Source organism: Sorex araneus, chromosome 3, assembly GCF_027595985.1.
Source record: "Sorex araneus isolate mSorAra2 chromosome 3, mSorAra2.pri, whole genome shotgun sequence".
NCBI lineage: Eukaryota > Metazoa > Chordata > Mammalia > Eulipotyphla > Soricidae > Sorex > Sorex araneus.
The window spans coordinates 77483788-77505563 of record NC_073304.1 but is presented as its reverse complement, the minus strand read 5'-3'; the positions used below and the strand labels follow the sequence as shown (position 1 = coordinate 77505563).

Sequence of the window (21776 nt, the reverse complement as noted above, 5' to 3'; positions counted from 1 at the left end):
TAAAGGTCCTTAAAGCACTTTGTCATCTTATTTTTTTCAAAAATGGGTGCAAGCACACAGAATTCTCTGATCCTGTGCTCAGAATTAAACCTCAGTTATAGATGAGAAACTGCCTTATAGAAACATATTTAAAACTGCTCTCAAATAGTTTCAGTCTCTTAGACATCTTGCAGTCTAAAATTATCCTGTCTCTTCTTAGGTATTTTTTTCTGCAAACTCTCTTTTCAGGAAGTCATAGGGTTAAAATTGAGGTGAAGTTGGAAGACTTTGGGGCTGCAAGTTCAATGCAACTTTACTAGTAATATCGCTGATATTATTTATCAATTTATTCTTATTCTATCAACAAACTGATTTAAAACTCACAAAGGCAAAGGGATTATTGAGTCCTTGAGTTGCTGAAAATTATTTCTTTGTACTAGTGTCAAGCTATATTTTAAATAAAATTATTATTTTTATTTATTTGTTTTTTATTTATTTGTTTTATATTTATTTGTTTTGGGGCCACACCCAGTGGTGCTTGGGGTTTCTTTGCACATGGCTCTGCACTCAAGGATCACTCCTGGAGAAGGGGGCCCATATGGGTGCTGGGGGTCAATTCATTGGTTACATGCAAGTCTAGTGCCTTAGCCTCTGTATTATCTCTCCAGTCCCTATTTTTTTTTTTTTTTTGCTTTTTGGGTCACACCCAGCGATGCTCAGGGGTTACTCCTGGCTTTGCACTCAGGAATTACTCCTGGCGGTGCTTGGGGGACCATATGGGATGCCGGGGATCGAACCCGGGTCGGCCGCGTACAAGGCAAACGCCCTACCCGCTGTGCTATCGCTCCAGCCCCCCTATTTATTTTTAAATAAGAGCTTACATATAGAAAAAAGATAACCATGCTCTTTAGTGTAGAGTTCGATGAGTCTTAAAAAATGCATAAAGTTGTGTAACCATCATCATTGTTTTTTTACAATTAAAATATCTTTTACAATTAAAATATTTTTACAATTAAAATATATTATGAAAATTAAAATATTTTTGGTAATTAAAAATATTTTTACAATTAAAATTTTTTGACAATATAATATTTTTTGACAATTTAAAATTTTTGACAATTGAAATATTTTTTGACAATTAAAAATATTTTGACAATCAAAATATTTTTTGATAATTGTAGCACTGTAGCACTGTCATGCTATTTTTCATCGATTTGCTCAAGCAGGCACCAGTAATGCTTCCATTGTGAGACTTGTTACTGTTTTTGGCATATCGAATATGCCACAGTAGCTTGCCAGGCTCTGCCGTGTGGGTAGGACACTCTTGGTAGGTTGCTGGGCTCTCCCAGAGGGACAGAGGAATCAAACCCAGGTTGGCCTCATGCAAGGCAAATGCCTTACTTGCTGTGCTATCACTCCAGTCCATATTAGGATGACAAAATTTAAACTTTGTGCTTGGTTTATTTGTAAATTTATTTGTAAAAGTCTTTGTAAAGTAGTAAAATTTACTCCAGCAAAATCACGCTGGAACTCTACACATGATTCCTGATGAACATCACTGGTTATTTTGAAAGATTCAGACAGAATGGCGTTGGCAGGGCACGGAGAAACCGGGACAGCAGCCTCAGTGTCACCGCCTGCCTCGCCTGGGCCGAGTTGCAGCGCCATCAGACACAGCTGTGGTGGCAGTATGAGCCGAGCAGTGGCTCATCCTCTGTGGGGTGCTATCAGCCAACCAACGGGTTATCTGGGACTCAGTGCAGGAGTTTGACCTGGCACAGACCCTCCACAATAGATAGGGTCCTTCTCTGCCAGCTGCTCAACAACCTCTGGGCGGACTCCATCAACCTTAAGGAGATCAAACTGAGGCTGCAGATGTCCCAGGTGCTGCCCAGAGACACAGGCAGGTGCTTGTGTTTACCAAAAGCTTGCATTCGGTAGGCTGGGAACACCTGTAAAGGCAATTAGAGGCTGCTCCAAAAGCCTCCATCCCTCTTGGAAAGCCTGACAAATTACCAAGAGTATCCTGCCTGCACAGCTACCCGTGGCATACTCCATATGCCACAAACAGTAACAACGACAGTCCTCATTCCTCTGATCCTGAAAGAGCCCCCAGTACGCCATCGGGCTACAATAGCATGTGACAGGGACAAATGAAGATGTTACTGGCACCCGCTCGAGCAACTCGATGAACAAGGGGATGACAGTGATACAATAATACAGTAAAATTTACTAATTTCATTAAATTAGTATCAACATTTCCAACTGATAGAGGTAAATCATCATTTTTTTTGAGGCTTTGCGATTTACAAAGTTATTCATAGTCGAATATCAGGCATACAATGAGATACTGCATCTTTCAAATTTGGATTAAGAAAGCCAAGAAAACAAAATCTCAAGTAGGTACTCAAATTTTCTGCCAAAAAACAATTTGCAAGAAATTTGTGTGACACCTAGTGGTCATATTTTAAATTTTTGTTTCTCTTTGCTTTTATCTACAAAAACAAAACCAAAAAAATCCACAAGGATGAGGAAGGAGAATTTAAGTCTTTCTAATGTCCTGTAAAATAATCTATGTATAATCTGAATCTTATACCTTCAAAGATTTAGTTTAACTCATTATCCTCTCATCACTACCCCAATTTTACAGATAAATTTTAACAGCGTCTTGAGACCTTTTCCTTCCACATTACACCAGCAAAATTCAAAATATTAGTGGGCACTAAAAACTCATTGTCACACTGTCACTGTCACTGTCATCTCCTTGCTCATCGATTTGTTCAAGCGGGCACCAGTAACGACTCTTATTGTGAGACTTATTGTTACTGTTTTGGGCATATCCAATACACCACGGGTAGCTTGCCAGGCTCTGCCGTGTGGGTGGGATACTCTTGGTAGCTTGTTGGGCTCTCCGAGAGGGGCGGAGGAATCAAACATGGGTTGGCCTCGTGAAAGGCGAATGCCCTACTGCTGTGCTATCGCTCCAGCCCCATTGTCACAATTAAGGTTAAATTATTTCTTTAAGAAGCAGTTTATTCTTCTGAAATAAAGGCAAAACAATAGATTACCTGTATATCAAAATCTTTGTTTATGAATTTAAATGTTATCTGCCTCAGAATTTTACAAGTTTGAGACTTTATACAATAATGTATAGATGATCATTTTAAATTAAGGGGATAAGTAAACATGAAAAATATTTATCATAATTAATATCTAATAGATTTGGGGACCCTGATTGGCACAGACAGAGGGATAAAGACAAACAAAAGTGAAGGAAATAGGAGAAGTTTATTGGGGTGCACTACTGGACAGAACTCTAAGAACCTCTGGTGTGCCACTCAATCTGTGAGAGAGTAAGCAGGATATTTAAGTTGCCTTGTGTGGGAAAAGGAAACAGAGATGGTGGAACTGGTGTGTTTGGTCTGGCCTTCTTATCTGTAGGGGCTGGATGTGGGGAAGCATGGAATGCAGCCTGGTGACTTTCTGTCGCCATCAGTCCTGCCTTCTGTGCTGGGGCAGGATGATCTTTGATTCTGGGAATGTTGCTATTTCATCCGCTGGCTGGCAGTCAGTCCCGATCAAGCCTTACAATCTCCAAAATCCTTTTGCTAAATGTTTATTTCCTAAGTCATTTTTTCTCAAGACACAATTGATCAGATAAGATGCTGTGTTTAGAAAAAAATAGAAGTTATTTTAAATCACTAAAGAAAGAGTTTTAAAAAGCAATTCTACAGTCTGTATCCAAAATAAAGAATTAAAAAATATATATAGGCTTTGATAAGAAATTAAGTATTATACTAGGCTTTTAAAATTTTTTCATTGGGGGGGTGTTTGGACTTCACCCAGTGGTGTCCTGGGAACAGATATACAAGGCAAGAACTTTATATTTTGTACTGTTTTTTGGCTTGTAATAAAGTCTTGGAATATCTCAAGTCTTATGAACTAGGTGCTACTTCTATCCCCTTTACATATGAGGAAAAAAAAGAAAAAGGAGTTTTTTAATTTAGCCACTTAGAAAGTGAAAGAACTAAGATTCAAACTCAATGCTTCAGCAGTCAAATGTACCTCTTTCCAATTCTGTGCTTATTCTACAAGTGCTACCAAAATTTTGGAAATCACAATTTGTAATTTACCCTCTTGTCTAAAATCCATAAAGAATTTACAATGTAACAGAATAATGGAGGGCTAAGTGTCTAGACAAATAGTACAAAGTTTGATTTATTATTCATACTAGACAAAGAAATGTGATGTAGGCCATTTTGCCCCATGACCAAGTGGAATTCATCTCAGATATTCAAGTATAGTTTGGCATATGCAAGTCAAGTAATGTAAATACCATATCAATACATGGGAAAAATTAAAATCATGTGACCATATCAATAGATGCATAGAAAGTATTTGACAAGATTCAACACCCATTCATGATAAAGACACTTAATCAAATAGAAATTGAAAGAACTTTCCTCATTGTTGTCAAAGTCATTTACCACAAGCCTACAGCAGACATTATACTCAACAGGGAAAAACTAAAATCTTCACCTTTAAAATCAGGTACATACAAGGTCGCCCATTCTCACCACTTTTATGTAATATAGTATTGGAAGTACTTGATATAAGATACCAAGATATAAGATATCTTGATATAAGATATCAAGGGCATCCAGTTATAAAATGAAGAAGTTAAGCTTTTATTATTTGCAGATGACATGATACTACAGAAAATATAGAGTTTACAAAAAAAACTCCTAGAAATAAATGAATTGCACAGTAAAGTGGCAGGTTACAAAATTAGCATGTCAAAATCCATGGTTTTCCAATATGCAAATAATGAAACAGAAGAGAAAGATATTAAAAAATCAATCTCATTCACGATTGTGTCTCAGAGTATCAAATACCTAAGAATTGGCTTAACTAAAGAGGTGACAGCTTTTGACACAGAAAACTACAAAAGAATACTTCAAGAAATAAAAAAGGACACACAGAAAAATGAAAACACATCCCCAGCTCATGGATTATGACCATTACATTGTTAAAATGCAATACTCCCCAAAGCATTATATATAGTTCAATGCAACCCTATAACAATCACTGTCACTGTCATCCCATTGCTCATCGATTTGTTCGAGCGGGCACCAGTAACATCTCTCTATTGTGAGACTTATTTGTTACTGTTTTTGGCACATCCAATACACCACAGGGAACTTGCCAGGCTCTGCCATGCGGGCTCGATACTCTCCGTAGCTTGCTGGGCTCTCTGAGAGGGGTGGAGGAATCAAACACGGGTCGTCTGCGTGAAAGGCGAATGCCCTACCGCTGTGCTATCGCTCCAGCCCCCTATAACAATAACTATGAAAATTTTCAAGGAAATAGATCAGGAGTCTGAAGTAAATATGTAAGGATACTTTTTTTTTCTCTAGACCCTTCAAAGGAAGCACGACTTTCTTGATTCTTATATTTTAGAATTCTGTTATAAAACTGTGAGAGAATAAATTTGTACTGTTTCATGCATAATGTGGAAATTAATTATGGCAACACTAGGAAACTAATGAAATAGAAAAACTTCTTATATGAGAAAAATCAACTAAATACAAATTTGTACCGTCAAATGAACATAGTTCTATAAATTTAGATGATGAAAATTGACAACAAGTATGGATATACAGACTTTTGTGAGTGTTAAAGGGAGGTTGAAAACAGGTTTAGATAAAGATGTACTGGGAAATGTTATTGGTGCCCGCTCAAGCAAATCGATGAACAATGGGGACGGAATGACAGTGTTACTGGGAGATATGCTGGTGGAGGGATGGGTGTTGGAATACTGTATGACTGAAACCCAATCATGAACAGCATTGTAAGGGTCTATCTCACAGTGATTCAATTAAAAAGTTTAAAACATAGTAAGAAAAAGGAAAAAATGATATCATTTAATGAAATTAAATTTAAGCATATGCTGTCAAGCAATCACTTCACTTGTATCACTTGTAGTCCTGTTGATCTTCGATTTGCTCTAGTGGGCTCCAGTAATGTCTCCATTTGTCCCGGTCTCGAGCTAGTGCAACCCAATGATATCTGCTTGCTCCAGGAACAGGGAGAGCCTCAAATCGTTCATTCAGGGATTTGACGAAGAAATCTGACCATAGTTGGTGGGTGGGCACAAGGTCTTCTGACGGAATCCAGTTGGTAACAGCTCTAGTCCAGCAGTCATCTCTGAATCACATTACATGACCGGCCCATCTGATTTTTGATGCCTTGGCAAACGAGACAGCATCCCTGACTTTTGACCGTTGACGGAGGTCAGAACTCCGGATTCCTTCTCTCACTTGAGTGAGACATGATATTCCCAGCATAGCTCTTTCGATTCCTCGGTCAAGCAATATTACAGATATACCATGTACTAGAGCAAAGGTCTAGTACATGGAAACTATTCCCAAACAAATACATTAAACAGATTTTAAGTTACTACTAAAATATCACTCAATCATAATGTCTGACAAAAACATCTGTATCTCATGAATCGGGAATTAAATGTTTGCTGAAACAAATGTAGATGATGGAAAACAGGCAGATTTGGCGATAGTTGCTGATGTCGTGGATGTCTCCCTTCTTACAACAGAACGGTCCTGCTGGTTTTCCATTGGGACGGAACCTTGCATACAGACAGGTAGTGTGTGAAGAGCCGATTCAGTGTATTGATGAGTACTAGAGGCAGATTCTTCAGGTGTTCGGGTCTGACCTTGTCTGGAACGGGTGCTGTACGAGTCTTTATCGGTGAAATGGCATGTCAGATTTCGGAAGAGAGGACGTTGGGACATACCCATCCTGTGGAATTTGGTATGTGGGCACGTGGACATGGCTGTCAAAGAGATCCGAGTAGAAGTCGTGAAAAGCCCACACATAGAAAAGCTATAACTAATATCAACACACAATAGTGTAAAATTGAAAGCATTTTTCCTATGATTTGGGCACAGAATCAGAGGCTAGGAAGCATGATATATCCTTATTTTAAACTGTATTACAAAATATAGTAATCAGAACACTGTATTATTGGAATAAAGGAAGACATAAATTATTGCAATAGACCTAAATACCCAAAAGTAAACATTCAGAAATATGAACAGTAATAGAACACTGGGTAGCAGTGTGAAAGATTAAAAAAAAAAGATTCCGACATCACTGGCAAAAAATACAATGCAAAAAAAATTAAATGGCACATCAAACTAAAAGAAGACTTAGTGGGCCAGACAATTAATATAATGGGTAAGGTGCTTGCCTTGCACATGACAGTTGTGGGTCAGTCCTTGGCATATCGTCTGTTCCCAAGCCCCACTACAGCCCGTGAGCACAGAGCCAGATTTCCCTGAACACTGCTGATAGTAGAAACCCTAAAAGACTTCTGTACTGTGAAAGAAAATATTAAGTAAGAAAACATCGACTGCGTGGGGGGAAATATTTGCAAAGAGTACACCTGGAAAATGGCTAATATATCCAAGATATGTAATGCACTCACAAAATTCAGTAAACAACAACCCATCCAAAAAAGGGTGTGGGGCAAAGTTGAACTGACACTTCTTTTAAAAAAAAAAGACAGTGAATGTTGGTGGAGATGTGGATAAAAAGGAGGTAGGGGAAAATAAAGAAATGTGCATTCATTGAGAATGCACATTTCTCAATGTTGAGAATAACTCACAGTAGTCTGATTCTACCTGTATGGGAAATATTGAGACCTGTTAAATGAAAATTCAGGTAGAACTATTCTGTAGTCCAGAGATTGTGCTCCTTGGTTTCTATCTCAAGAACAAAAAAACCACTAAATTGAAAAGATACATACATACATAGTTGATGTAGGTAGTCCAGTAGCCAAGTTCTGGAAACTCAATAACTGATGAGTAGGGGAAAAAAGCAGAGGTATGCATCTAAAATGGAATACTTCTGGAATACTTCTTAGCCCTAAGAAAGGAAGAAAATTGCATTTTGTTACAATAAAGATGGAACTAGATGGTGTCGTGTTAAGTGGAAAAATAGAAAGAAGACAAATACAGATGATATATTTGTACATGGTGTATAAACAAAGCAAAAGACTAGACAATGAACATATAAATTCTTATATTCTGACAACAGTACTAAAGTAATCAAGAGAGCGGGGATGTGCATGTATGGGAGGGTGGGAGTTTGAATGAGAAAAAAACTCCTATAGGCGGTGGTGGATGGGTGCTGACACTTTGGTGATAGATGTGTTATGGTAATATTGTACTCCCAAACACAAAGATTTCCATTCTTATACATCACTTCTACTTCAATTATGAATAGAAATATGCTGAGTAAATTTATTTTATTGCAAAAAAGTGTATTTTTGCAACCTATGAACAGAATACTGGTATCATGCCAATATAATCAGAAATATCTCTACTAATATTTGAGTGACTTTATAATAAGTCACATAAGAAAAAGTTCCTCATGTAAGTATTTCACTTTTATTTTTTGTTCAGTCTTATACCATATTTAATGTTAAATACATAATGTACAGTTAAAAAACAATGTAATCTAAAATTATTTCTTAATGATTCTTTTACCTAAACCTGTTTCCTGAGTTATAATTGACAAATCCTGTTTATACCCACTCCCTCTCTATTCCCATTTTATTTCAAATATAACTCTTTATTGCATTTAATTATTTATTTTTCAAGTGCCACTAACCAAGTTATTCCTCAAGGATAACAATGATATCTCATTTTTCTCATTCCCACTGGAATACTGCACAATATATGATATATAATATGTTCTCAGGGAAGATTTATTTTGGTTAATTAAAAGATAATTTAAAGACTTAAGAAAAGTCAAGTATGTCTAACCATTTTCAGCTTGTATGGCAGTAAAGTGGTCAATTGATGTATTTCAAAAGATAATAGTGACTTGAAATTAGAATAAGGGAGGAAAGAGTACTTAGAAAAGAGCAACTTATAATAAATATTGTATTTTGGTTATGAACATAGATGCATATTCCCAACATGAATTCCAATTTATACTAAAGATACGTAAATAATAGATTCAATAAAGAGATAAACAAATCTGGGATAAAATGTATGATAAAAATAAAATATTTGAGACTCAACTTCATTTTTTATCTGTCAGAAGAAAATATGTGATCCTAAAGACAAAAATGTTTGAGATTAATCAGTTCAAGAAACAGAAAAAATATCACTTGTATCACTTGTACCACTTGCCTACCACTTGTCTTCCCGTTGATCTTCAATTTGCTTGAGTGGGCCCCAAAAATGTCTCCATTTGTCCCTGTCAAGTGCTAGTGTAGCCCAATGATATCTGCTTGCTCCAGGAACAGGAAGAGCCTCAAATCGTTCATTCAGGGATTTGACGAAGAAATCTGACCATAGTTGGTGGGCGGCCACGAGGTCTTTTGACATCCTGTGGAATCCAGTTGGTAACAGCTCTAGTCCAGCGGTCGTCTCTGAATCGCATTACGCGTCCGGCCTGTCTGATTTTTGATGTCTTAGCAAACGAGACAGCGTCCCTGATTCTTGACTGTCAACGGAGGTCAGAACTCCGGATTCTTTCTCTCACTTGAGTGAGACGTGATACTCCTAGGATAGCTCTTTCGATTCCTCTTTGGGATACCCGAATAGCGTTCTCACCCTGTTTGCATAGGGCCCAGGTCTCTGAGGCGTACGTTAGTGCAGGAAGAACAGTGGAATCGAAAAGATGTGCCTGGAATCTGAGGTTCTTCGTCCTCTTACTCACTTAATCAATGCTCTTAAAGGTGTTCAATGCTGCTCTCTAACTCCTGCGAAGTTCTGGCGCCAAGTCATTCCTCATGTTGAGTTCTTGACCCAGGTACACATAGCTGCTGCATTCGGAGATGTTCGTTCCATTGAGAGCAAATGGAGCATCGGGGACTAGTTCATTTTTCGTGAGCATCGTCTTGTTGAGGTTCAGCTGCAGTCCGATCTTTTCACACTCTCGGTCAAAGTCAGCTAGCATTTGTGCTGGTTGGCTAATATTTGGTGTCATTAGAATGATGTCATTAGCAAAGCGGAGGTAGTGTAGTTGCCGACTGTCTATCTTCACTCCCATTGCTTCCCATTCCAGTCGTTGAATGACGTTCTCGAGGGTGGCACTGAAGAGTTTCGGTGAAATGGTATTGCCCTGCCGAAGAGTTACAACAATGGGCCTTATTCAGAAAAAATAATAAATGGTAATATACTTAGAAAGATATATAAAATATTATCTGCATGTATAGCTTAGTGTCCTTTTGTTCGTCCTTAATAGAAATACCCTGAACCCCTCTGTCCAAAAACCTTTCACACAATAAAATATTTGTTAAAAGCATGGATTTTTATATTTTGTTGTCTTTTATCACATAGAAGAATTTTAGCTTACTTTAATTAATGTAGCAGAATTAAAGTTTTTATAATTTATGTATTCATATTCAAGTATGGTGTAGATCTTTTTATCATATCATGATGACCAGATCAAGTCTACTAGCATTTGGGAATCGCATGTGGTTTTTAGGCCAGACCCAAGGGCATTCAATGCTTACTCTTGACTGTGTGCAGAACTGTGATCAGTCCTGGTGGTACAGGGGATGGAATCAGTGTGAGCTGCATGTAAAGCAAAAACCTGAACCCTTGTACTATCTCTGCAAACTGTAGTAACATTTTTAAGGGTCCCCTTTCCATTTTATAAGTGCATTCCTCTGATTAATGAGCCTGCCCAACTTATGGGAAGAAATATACTTTACTCAAAACTCACTAATGAATATGCATCACCAAAAATGCCTCATCTTCACATTTCTGTAAAATTCACCATCATATTTAGCATAACCTTCCTTAACTCCAGATTAAGTATTCACTTCATTATGTTCTCCACATTGCTCTATAATTCTTGCTTCATTCAATGTATCTGTAACTAAATAGCGAATGAATTTCAGAAATAAATGATACTGACCGAGGTACCCTCTTCATGCAACCTTTCTTTAGCAATAATTATTTGTGTGTTTTAAATAAAATATCAACCTCAGAGTTTTGCAATTCCTTTACATGAAACACAGTAATCTAATACCAGTACAAACTTGAGACCTTTTCTTTCTACACTGAGATGTAATGTTGGCAACAAAATTCCTTATAAATTTAGGTTTTACTCATAAACCTAATATGCAATTGAATATCATGTGAATATTTATAGCTTTGTGATTATTATTCATCACACAATGCTTATGTTTATTACATAGTAGTTATCAAAAAATTTTGTATTACCTAAATTATCTTTGGAATAGAATCAGTAGTAGTAGTAGCACTATCATCCCATCATTCGTCGATTTGCTCCAGCAGGCACCAGTGACATCTCCATTGTGAGACTTGTTACTGTTTTTGGCATATTGAATACTCCATGGGATCCTGTGCAGCCAGGAAAAGTTATTCTTGGTGACTTGCTGGGCTCTCCAAGAGGGACGAAGGAATCAACCCAGGTTGGCCGCATGTAAGCTCTACCTGCTGTGCTATTACTCCAGCCTAGTGATAGTAGAAAAATAATTATAAATTACACAAAAAGTAACCCAGACATGAGATTTCATTGCCGTTGCTATGCAAATCTGGATAAAACAACTATTTTGGTACATCTGATGATTGTGGTAGAAATAAGCCTTCTTCAAAGTATTAAAAATGATCAAAGTTTTATATATATACACATATATATATATATAAAATGTACAGGACTGCCAATCTTTCAGTATATTTTTAGAATACAGTTTGTAAGTAAAATTATTTAAAGAAAATGCAAAAAAAAAATAAAGAAAATGCACATTTCCTTTTCCAGTCAATAAACTGGATAATTATACACATTATACACATCACCCTGCTTAAAGTAAAATAATTGCATCACTAATTGACAGATCTGTAATTTTTTTCTTCACTTGTCACTTGGGAAATAAATGAGATTCCGTTCCACAAATTTCCAAGCTAAGACATTTGTTCCCTATCCTCAATTATATAACTTGACTAAGAATTTTCCCTTCTTTAAAAGGATCTTAATTTGATGGGAGAGAGGATATAGCTATTTATATCTATAATAGAAAAAATATGAGTTTCTCTAGATTCTTAAAGTGATTCTTTTTAAATCACCTTATGGGGGCAGGAGATGAAAGTGATTGAATAATCTCTGGAATAAAGACATGCATGTTACTTGAAAGTCTCATTAAAGTAAGTATCACAAACTTGAAATATAAAGGAATTAATCTGTAGGCAACAAGTAGCTTAAATCCAGTTAAATAAAAAACTTATAAATAGTAGTACACATATATTGAAGATATAAATCAAATAGACTAAATTATTATGTTACCTTATACATTAATCATTTATTTAAATAATATTAACTTATCAGTTAAATTTAAATTCTTTCATTTTATTTAAGAAGCATCTGTCAGTAAAAAAAGTAAACCTCATGTTTCTTATTGCAAATTTAACAACTATTTGGTAATCTTTTAAAAATCTTTGCAAATCATAATTTCTTGACATTAGAACCCACCCTATTTAAATCATTTTAATTTATTTTAAGATTCATTTTAAAATGATTGAATGCAATTTATATAATAAAAGTTATCTCATGTTACATGTAAAATTTGATGATTTTCACATGTTTAGTATTGTACAACCAACCAAAATCTAAATTTAGAACATTTTTTATTATATTCAAATTAAAGGTTTGTTTTTATGTATTCTGAATTTTCCATAGATTATTTCATCATTCCATTTACCTAATTTTTATAAAAATTAACTTTTCAGTTTACAGGTGAATTATTTTCCATGGTCACAAAGAGAAAATGAATATAATTAGCAATATAGTTCTTCTGGTCTATAGAATGATTGTCAAAGTAATCTGACTAAACTTGTGAAGAGTTACTGAATTGTGATTATATCCACTGTATCCACAGAAGCATTTAGCTTCAGATTTATAGATCTTTTAAATAGAGGTAATACTGATTTGTCAAAAGTTGTTAGAATTAAATCTCTTTAGTTCAAGAGGAATAAATAAAATTTTGAGTCATTATCCTTGCAAAAGTGTTTAAAATGGGGGTTAGTTAAAACAGATATACTGGTCACAAATTCCTACACATTGTTGTTGTTATTGTTAATGAGTTTAGAGATGAAAAGGAACAAGAAGCAAGTGTGGGTTTTGTTTTGCGATTCCAGAGTTCAAATCCAGGACCTCATGCATGTAAGGTATACATTCTATCAGTGAGAAACATCTACCACCCTGAATTTAAAAATTTCTCACTGTATCATGCTAACATTATTAAGAAATTCTGCATCTGTAATTTAAAATCTTAGTTCCTTGAAGAAAACATAAAACCATTATTTTATGCTATCTTTCAATTATATAAAGGTCAACATAATTAAAACTCATACAAAAAACAATTATACACCTTCTTAAAATTGTTCGTGAAGTTTTCTGAACTGTCTTTATAAAGAGATTTATAAAATAGCATCAAAGAAAAGAGTGAGACACCAGTTTTCTCTCTTTATAACTGATAATGGGATCTGCCTATAGAACTCAAAACTTCTAAAAATTCATTTAAATCAAATGTTGAATTTATCAGTAACCCATGTACGATTGTGAAGCATCCCCTCAAAAATTATATAATTTGGCTCTAGTGCTGTTTAGATATTTTAAAAGAATATCTCTTTCACTCAAAACTATCCTAACTTACTCTCGGAAGCAATTTGTAAAAAGATGAATCAAACCATTGGTTTTTAATCTCAATCCCAATTGACTAAAAACATATGAGAATAATTTAAAAAATGATGGTGTTGGGGAAATGGTATAATTACTAAGTCAATTGACTGATTCCCTTTTATATTGATTATGTTTATACTGAATTAACAGAGATGAAAAACTTTTAGTGTTATTGGAGAGAGTCAGAATGAGCAAGCAGATATGAATGAGCAGATAAGTAAATGGAAAAGGAAAAAAAAACCTGAGGCTTCTCACCACAAAAGGCCCTGGAAGAAACTGTTTATAATAAGTTTTAAAATGTTTATAAGTTTCAGCGGCACAATATTTCTGAACCATACCCACCACCAGAATGCCTGTGTTCTTTTCCTGCTTTCCATTAGGATCCTCCCCAAGCCCTCTGCTCCTCAGTCAACTATTATGTTGTCAGAGTCCATGGGTTGTTTTTATTGGACACTAAGCATTACTTCACTTTGTTTTTCTATATTTCACATATAAGTGATAATAAGTATTTGTCTTTCTCCTTATGCTTACATGATACACTTTAGATATACTTAGCTTACATGATACACTTCAGTTCTATCCACGTTAAAGCAAAATAAAAGACTTTTTATCACTGATTAAATTTGCATTGCATTAATACACTACAATTTCTTGATTCCCTCACAAACACATAGATTTATTCCAGAACTTGGTTACTACAAATAACTGCAAAACCTAGGTTTACATGTATCTTTTAAAATCAGTCTATTTTTGCATGTTATTGATATTGATTCAAGGAGTGAAATTACTAAATTGTACAATAACTCTATTTTTTGTTCTGAAGGGAAGTCTCATCTCTATACTGTATTCAGAGGATGAATAAGTTTACATTCCAAATTAGTAAATAACGGTTCTTTCTTCTCTATAACCCTGCTTTCAATATTTTATATATGTGTTTATATATAATACATATGTGTAATATATATGTGCGTGCAATATATGTATTGTATATATATGTATACACACATATATGTGCACACACATATATATTACACATAGGACATTGTCACTGCTGTAAGGTGATATTTTATTTCCATTTTGATTTGCACTTCCTGATAATTAGTGATAATGAATATTTTTTCCATGTATTTTTTGGCCATTCTAATCTCTTTTTAGCAGACATGTCGATTTAGCAATTATCCCCACTTTTTCTTTTTTTTTTTTTTTTTTGCTTTTTGGGTCACACCTGGCGATGCACAGGGGTTACTCCTGGCTTTGCACTCAGGAATTACCCCTGGCGGTGCTCAGGGGACCATATGGGATGCTGGGATTTGAACCCGGGTCGGCCGCGTGCAAGGCAAACGCCCTACCCGCTGTGCTATCTCTCCAGCCCCTATCCCCACTTTTTCATAGGCTAATTTCTTTATTGTTGAGTTTGTGAGTGCTGTATATCTATTAAGTAATAACATTTTGTCAGATGTACAGTGTGCAAACATTTCCTCCCAATATGTAGAACAATCTCTACTTTATCATATTTTTTCTCATAGTACAGACACTTTTAGTTGGACGCAGTCCAACTTCTTTATTTTTTTTTAGTTGTTGACATTGAAATTTTTTAAATAATTCTACCTCTTTTTAAATTTTATTCTAGCTTTTACTTTCATTTTTTCAATCGATAGTACAGTGGGTAGGACATTTGCCTTGCACACGGCCAACCCGGGTTTGATTCCTCCACCCCTCTTGGATAGCCCAGTAAGCTACCAAGAGTTTCTCGTCCTCAAGGCAGAGCCTGGCAAGCTCCCCGTGGCGTATACCATATGCAAAAACAGAAACTCCAAATAATAATAGTGAGTTTTTTGTTGAAATATTGAATGTAATCAAAGTAAGGAGAAAGTAAAGTGAAATTTATCAGCTACACAGGCGGGGTGGGGGGCTGGGGGGAGTGAGGGGGAGGTCTATTGTGGTTCTTGGTGGTGGAATATGTGCACTGGTGAAGGGACATAAAAAAAAAAACAGCAACAAGTCTCACAATGGAGACGTTACTGGTGCCTGCACGAGCAAATCTATGAGCAACTGGACAACAGTGCTACAGTGCTACAGTGCTACTTTTATTTTTGTCACCATGAGATACAGAGTTACAAAGCTGATCATGGACAGGTTTCAGTCATACAGTGTTTCAACAACCATCCCTCCACCAGCGTACTTTTCCCATCACCAGTGTCCCCAGTTTCACTCTAGCCACCCTCTCCCCAGCTTGTCTTTATGGCAGGCACTTTCCTTTTTTCTGTCTCTGTCTCTATGTCTTTCTCTCTGTCTCTTTTTCTCCCCTTTGGGGCATTATGGCTTGCAATACAGGTATGTTACCTTGTTTGTTCCTTTACCTATTTTAATCTTGTAGTTCTTATTCAGAGTAATCATTTTCAACTATCTTTGTCATGGTGATCCTTTCTCTATCTCTTTCCCCCAGCATTTGAGGTAGGCTTCCAACTGTGGACCAATACTTCTGACTTCTGGCCCTTGTTTCTGCTGAACTTGAGTTAGTCTCATATTATGTTATATATATGTATATATATTACACAAATATATCCAATCATTCCATGTATATCCCTCTCTTTCTGACTCATTTCACTCACCATGATATTCTCCATGTCCATCCATTAATAAGCAAATTTTATAACTTCATTTTTCCTGACAGTTGCATAGTATTTCATTGTGTAGATGTACCATAGTTTCTTCAGCCAATCATCTGTTCTTGGGCACTCTTTATTCATTGTTCTTGCTGTTGTTCTCCTTGCCTATGGAGTTAAATAAGCAAAGGCTTCTCTAAGGTCTACCTTATTTTCTTTCTGCAATGTATTTTGTGAGTTCAGATGTAACAAAAATGTCTTTCATCTATTTTGAATCTTTTGTACATGCCATGAGGTGGTGGTCAAATTTTATTTTTAAATATATTTACATATATTTATTTCCATGTATTTGAGAGATTACTTTTAGGCTTCCAATTCTATTTTATTGATCTGGGTTTCTGCTTTTATTCTGATACCACAATGTTCTGATTATTATAACTTTATGGTAGAGCTTAAAGCAGGGAATATAGTGCCTTTCATCTTCTTAGGATTGCTTTGGCTATTAGTGGTTATGTGGTTCTATATAAGTGTTAATATTTGTTTTGTGATCCTAAAGAATGCCATTCTAATTTTTATAGGGTTTTCATTGACCTTGTATATTTCTTGGATAGTAGAGTGATTTTTATTATTTATTACTTATACTTAATGAACATGGACTATTTTTATTTCCTTATATCATCTATTTCTTTTTATTACTGCCTTACTATCCTGAGATAATACGTGCTTATTATGCTGTTTATAGATGTACTTTTTTAACTGTTATAAATGATATTTAAATTTTTCTTTTTTTCTAAATCATTGTTTACATATAGAAAGGCAGCATATTATTGTATATTCATTTTATAATGCTAACATACCACATTAGTTTATTGCACTTAAGAGATTTTTGATGGAGTCTTTTAAGTACATATTTAAATGTATTCAAAGGCAGCATTTTTTTTTAATTTATTTTTTAAAAATAAAGTAAATTAATTTTTTGTTGCTGCTTTGGGGCCACACCTAAACAAGTAGTAACTCAGAGGTTACTACTTGCTCTCCATTCAGGAATCACTGCTGGGAATGCTCAGGGGACCCTATGGAATGCAGGGTAGTCAACATGAATTGTCTGCATACAAGGAAAGACCCCTACCCACTGTACTATCACCTCTAACACCTGAGCCATCATATTAAAGATTACTGTCCCACCCAGTAATTTATTGAAAATCATTGAATTTTATGCTCAAGATAGATAAATTTTATGATAGGTAAATAATTTTTCTGTCTATACATTTTATAGCATATCTTATCCAAGATAACACTGAATATTAAGTATAATGAAAGAATTTCATGATCTGCAACTAGAAGCTGTTCCCCCAAGGGTCATATACATATTTTAGATTAAAACAATGGAATTCTGCTGTAGATTTTTCCTGAGATATTATCGGACTATGACAAATGTCATTCCACTTTAAATAGCCCAACAATGTAACTCCTCCAAAATTATTAAATAATACTTATAATTTGCTTAGTATTTGAAAGTTAGCTGCTCTATATACACGTATAAGTATATAAGTATACAGGTCATATAGCTACATTTCACTATAGTAGTTGAAAGCCAAAGAGTTTAGTGATTTTTACATATACAAAGCAGATAGTTTTAGCTTAAGAGACTTTTTCTTCCTCTTCAAGGATGAGAAGACTTTTTCTTCTCATCAAGGAAGGAAATTTATTTTTCTTGTCTTCAGGAGATAATTGTTGTTTGATATGCAGCATAGCCACCTCTCTGATGCTTTAATAATATTTATGTGTTTTGTGGATGCATGAAAAATATAGAGGAGACATTCGATATCTTTGTTTTACATGGTGCTGTTGGTTTTCAAATTAAACTTTAAGTTTTTAGAACTGATTCATAAAAATATTTGCCCATTGGGCTATGACAGTGACCCAGATGAAGAGAACATACCATTCAGAAAATATTCACATTCTCATTCCTTCTAGGAATTTTTAGTTCACATCTTGTATTTTATTGACTTCATATGTTTCTTGAACAAAAGGTTGGGAAAGGAGAAAAAAATCTTTACAACTCCTAACTACATTGGAATTACTCAAAATATTCAGCTAGCCTCTAAGGAACCAGTATACTCGAAAAAAGTAAATAAATATGTTGCATAAACTGGCTTTTTAGCTTAACACACAATATATTTTTGAGAATCTATTTTGTATGGGGTCATCCCCCTGAGGTATGCTCAGTAGTCCTAGAAGTCTCACTTGCTATTTCTGGTTATGAAAGGTAGAGATTCGATTCAAGGGTCCAAGGACAAAAAAGGCTGCTTTGTGTGTGTTCCATGGTTGGGAGATACTCAGATGACCTAAGGAGACTTGGACCTCCAGGCTCACACCCAGTGGTGCTGGGGGATTTTCAGTGCTGCATCTCATGGTGCTTGTGGAACCATGTGGTGCTAAGAATAAAGTCACAGGAACACATCTCAACCTACTTAGATTATCTTTTACAAATTAAAATGTATATTCAAAATTCACTATTTCTTGTGCTTCAGCTGGCAGATATTTTCAAGAATACCTTTTTATTTTTCAGGACAAAGTCTGAAACCTGAGATAATGGACCTGAAAAATAATTCCTCGGTGTCAGAATTTGTATTACAAGGACTATGTACTTCACGGCCACTCCAAAATTTTCTCTTTATATTCTTTTCTGGAATTTATGTGACTATTGTGCTAGGTAACCTCATTATTGTAGTCACTGTAATTTCTGAGCCCTGCTTGCATTCCTCCCCTATGTACTTTCTTCTGGGAAATCTATCTTTCCTAGACATCTGGTTGGCCTCATTTGCCACCCCCAAAATGATCAGAGACTTCCTAAGTGATAGAAAGCTCATCTCTTTTGGAGGATGCATGGCTCAGATCTTCTTCTTGCACTTTGTTGGTGGGGCAGAGATGGTACTTCTGGTGTCTATGGCCTATGACAGATATGTGGCCATATGCAAACCCTTGCATTATATGACTATGATGAGCCGGAAGACTTGCATTGGGCTAGTGTTGGTATCCTGGTTGATTGGATTTGTTCACTCCATCAGTCAGATTGCATTTACTGTAAATTTACCTTACTGTGGCCCCAACGAAGTGAACAGTTTCTTCTGTGATCTTCCTCTTGTTATTAAGCTTGCCTGCATGGACACCTATGTGCTGGGCATACTTATGATTTCAGATAGTGGGTTGCTTTCAATGAGCTGTTTTGTGTTTCTCATGGTCTCCTATACTGTTATTCTCACCACAGTTCGACGGAATGCTTCTGGTGGAGTGTCTAAAGCACTCTCTACTTGCTCTGCACATATCATGGTAGTCACACTCTTCTTTGGACCCTGCATTTTCATTTATGTGTGGCCTTTCAGTCGTTTCTCGGTAGATAAGCTACTTTCAGTGTTTTACACCATTTTTACTCCACTCTTGAACCCTCTTATCTACACACTGAGAAATAAGGAGATGAAAACAGCTATGAGGAAATTGAGGAATCGATGTATGACTTTTCGAGAAATTCCATAAAGAGTTGATTCTTTCTCAAGCAAGAGATCTTGTTTCTTCCATATGACCATACTTAAAAATTTTAGTCACTATATTGTTATATTTTATTGTGTTATATTTTATTACAGAGAATAGTGGATTTCAGGAAACTATTTGTGTTCAAACCCACATATATATTTTGGAATGAATTCTGAGATTTTCTTTCTTTCTCTTTTTAGTCTTTATATTAGTAAGTTGTATATTAGGTATATTGTATATTACTACATTTTGCATAAAGATCAGTTTTTATTGTCTAAGATTAATCCAGCACAGCAATCAGATAATAAAAATTTAAGACATGAAATAATTATCACAGAGAATAATCTCATTTATTTAAATAGTATATTTATCCTACATAATATGTATTATGCATAAGCTTTTAAGTATAAAAATGGATGCATACTAGCACTATTTACAATAGCCAGAATCCAGAAAAAACCCGAGTGCCTGAGAACAAATGACTGATTAAAGAAACTTTGGTATATATACACAATGGAATACTATGCAGTTGTTAGAAAAGATGAAACCATGAAATTTGCATATAAATCAATCAACATGAATCATCATGCTAAGTGAAATGAGTCAGAAAGAGTGGAACAGACACAGAATGACTGTACCCATTTGTGGAATAACACTGTATCACTGTATCACTGTCATCCCATTGCTCATCAATTTCCTTGAACGGGAGCCAGTAATGTCTCCATTCGTCCCCATTGCATGCTACTGTAGCCCTATGGTGTATTGAGGGCTCTTTCAGGTTCAGGAGAATGAGGACCATCGTCAATTCTGTTTTGGGCATATGGAGTACGCCATGGGTAGCTTGCCAGGCTTTGCCATGATGTGGAATATAACATAATAGGAGAATAACAGCAAAGGATAGTAGAGATAAGGGTCAGGAGGATCGTCCCAAAGCTTGAAAGCCGATCTCATATGATGGGGGAGAAGGCAGGTGAGAGGGAGAAGAGACCAATAAGCAAATGTTGATTGGAGGGATTGCTCATGATGGTAAATGCGTGCTGAAAGTAGACTATGGACCAAACATGATGGCTGCTTAGTGCCTATATTGCAAACCATAACACCCAAAAGGAGAGAGAGAGAGAGTAAGAGGGAATGTGTCTGTTACATGAGGCAGGGGGAAGAGAGGGTAAGGGTGGTGGGAGGGACACTGGGAACATTGGTGGTGGAAAAAGGGCACTGATGGAGAGATGGAACTCAAACATTGATTTATTGAAGCGTAATCATAAAAATTTGTAAGTCTGCAATTGCATCTCAAGTGATTTACAAAAATAAAAATAATAAAAATAAATAAATAAATAGGCTATTTTCTGCCCTAATTAGTAATAAAATTGGCTTGCATATATCTATAACTTTACTCCATAAACAAATGGAACAATAAATGCACATCCATCAATTAAATATAATTGAATTTCAAAAAAAGGGTGCACACTAATTATATTCAACTAAGAAGTCAGTTTTTTTAACATGAAAATATTAATAGGTATTCCTAAATGTTTTAAGACATAAGCATAATTATGCCTTAACAGTTTTTTTTGTTGTGGGGCCACACCGGACTGTGTTCAATACATAACTCCTGGATCTCTGATCAGTTTTTATTTCTGGCAGTGCTCAGAGAATCACAGGTGGCACCAGGGATTTAACTAATGTCAGCTGCATACAGGGCATGTAATTTACCTGTTTACTATCTCTCTGTCCCTCTACGTTTAATTTTAAGTTAATAAATTTTTATTTGTGGCAGCCTTTAAGTATGAAATCCTATTGAGTTATTCTGTTCACTGGTAAGTCATCTACTAGTGGGTACTATAGAAATTCCACAAATACAGATTTTATCTGAGTTTTTAAATGTCTTTGATTCCCAAAAGAACATCATAAATA

General features: G+C 35.5%; 1 protein-coding gene across 1 annotated transcript; it reads left to right on the top strand.

Moving 5' to 3' along the window:
* The first annotated feature begins 18920 nt into the window (after positions 1-18920).
* LOC101540122 (olfactory receptor 4K14) lies at positions 18921-21308 on the top strand. Its single transcript, XM_004609735.3, has 2 exons — positions 18921-19834; positions 21275-21308. Exons 1-2 carry the CDS (start codon positions 18924-18926, stop codon positions 21306-21308), a joined length of 945 nt encoding a protein of 314 aa, XP_004609792.2. The 5' UTR covers positions 18921-18923.
* Positions 21309-21776: the final 468 nt, after the last annotated feature.

Coding starts and splice junctions, on each gene's coding strand:
- LOC101540122 (XM_004609735.3), top strand. CDS start 18,924: ATGGACCTGAAAAATAATTCCTCGGTGTCAGAATTTGTATTACAAGGA. Junction 19,835..21,274: donor GCTATGAGGAAATTGAGGAA/TCGATGTATGAC, acceptor AACAAATGGAAC/AATAAATGCACATCCATCAA.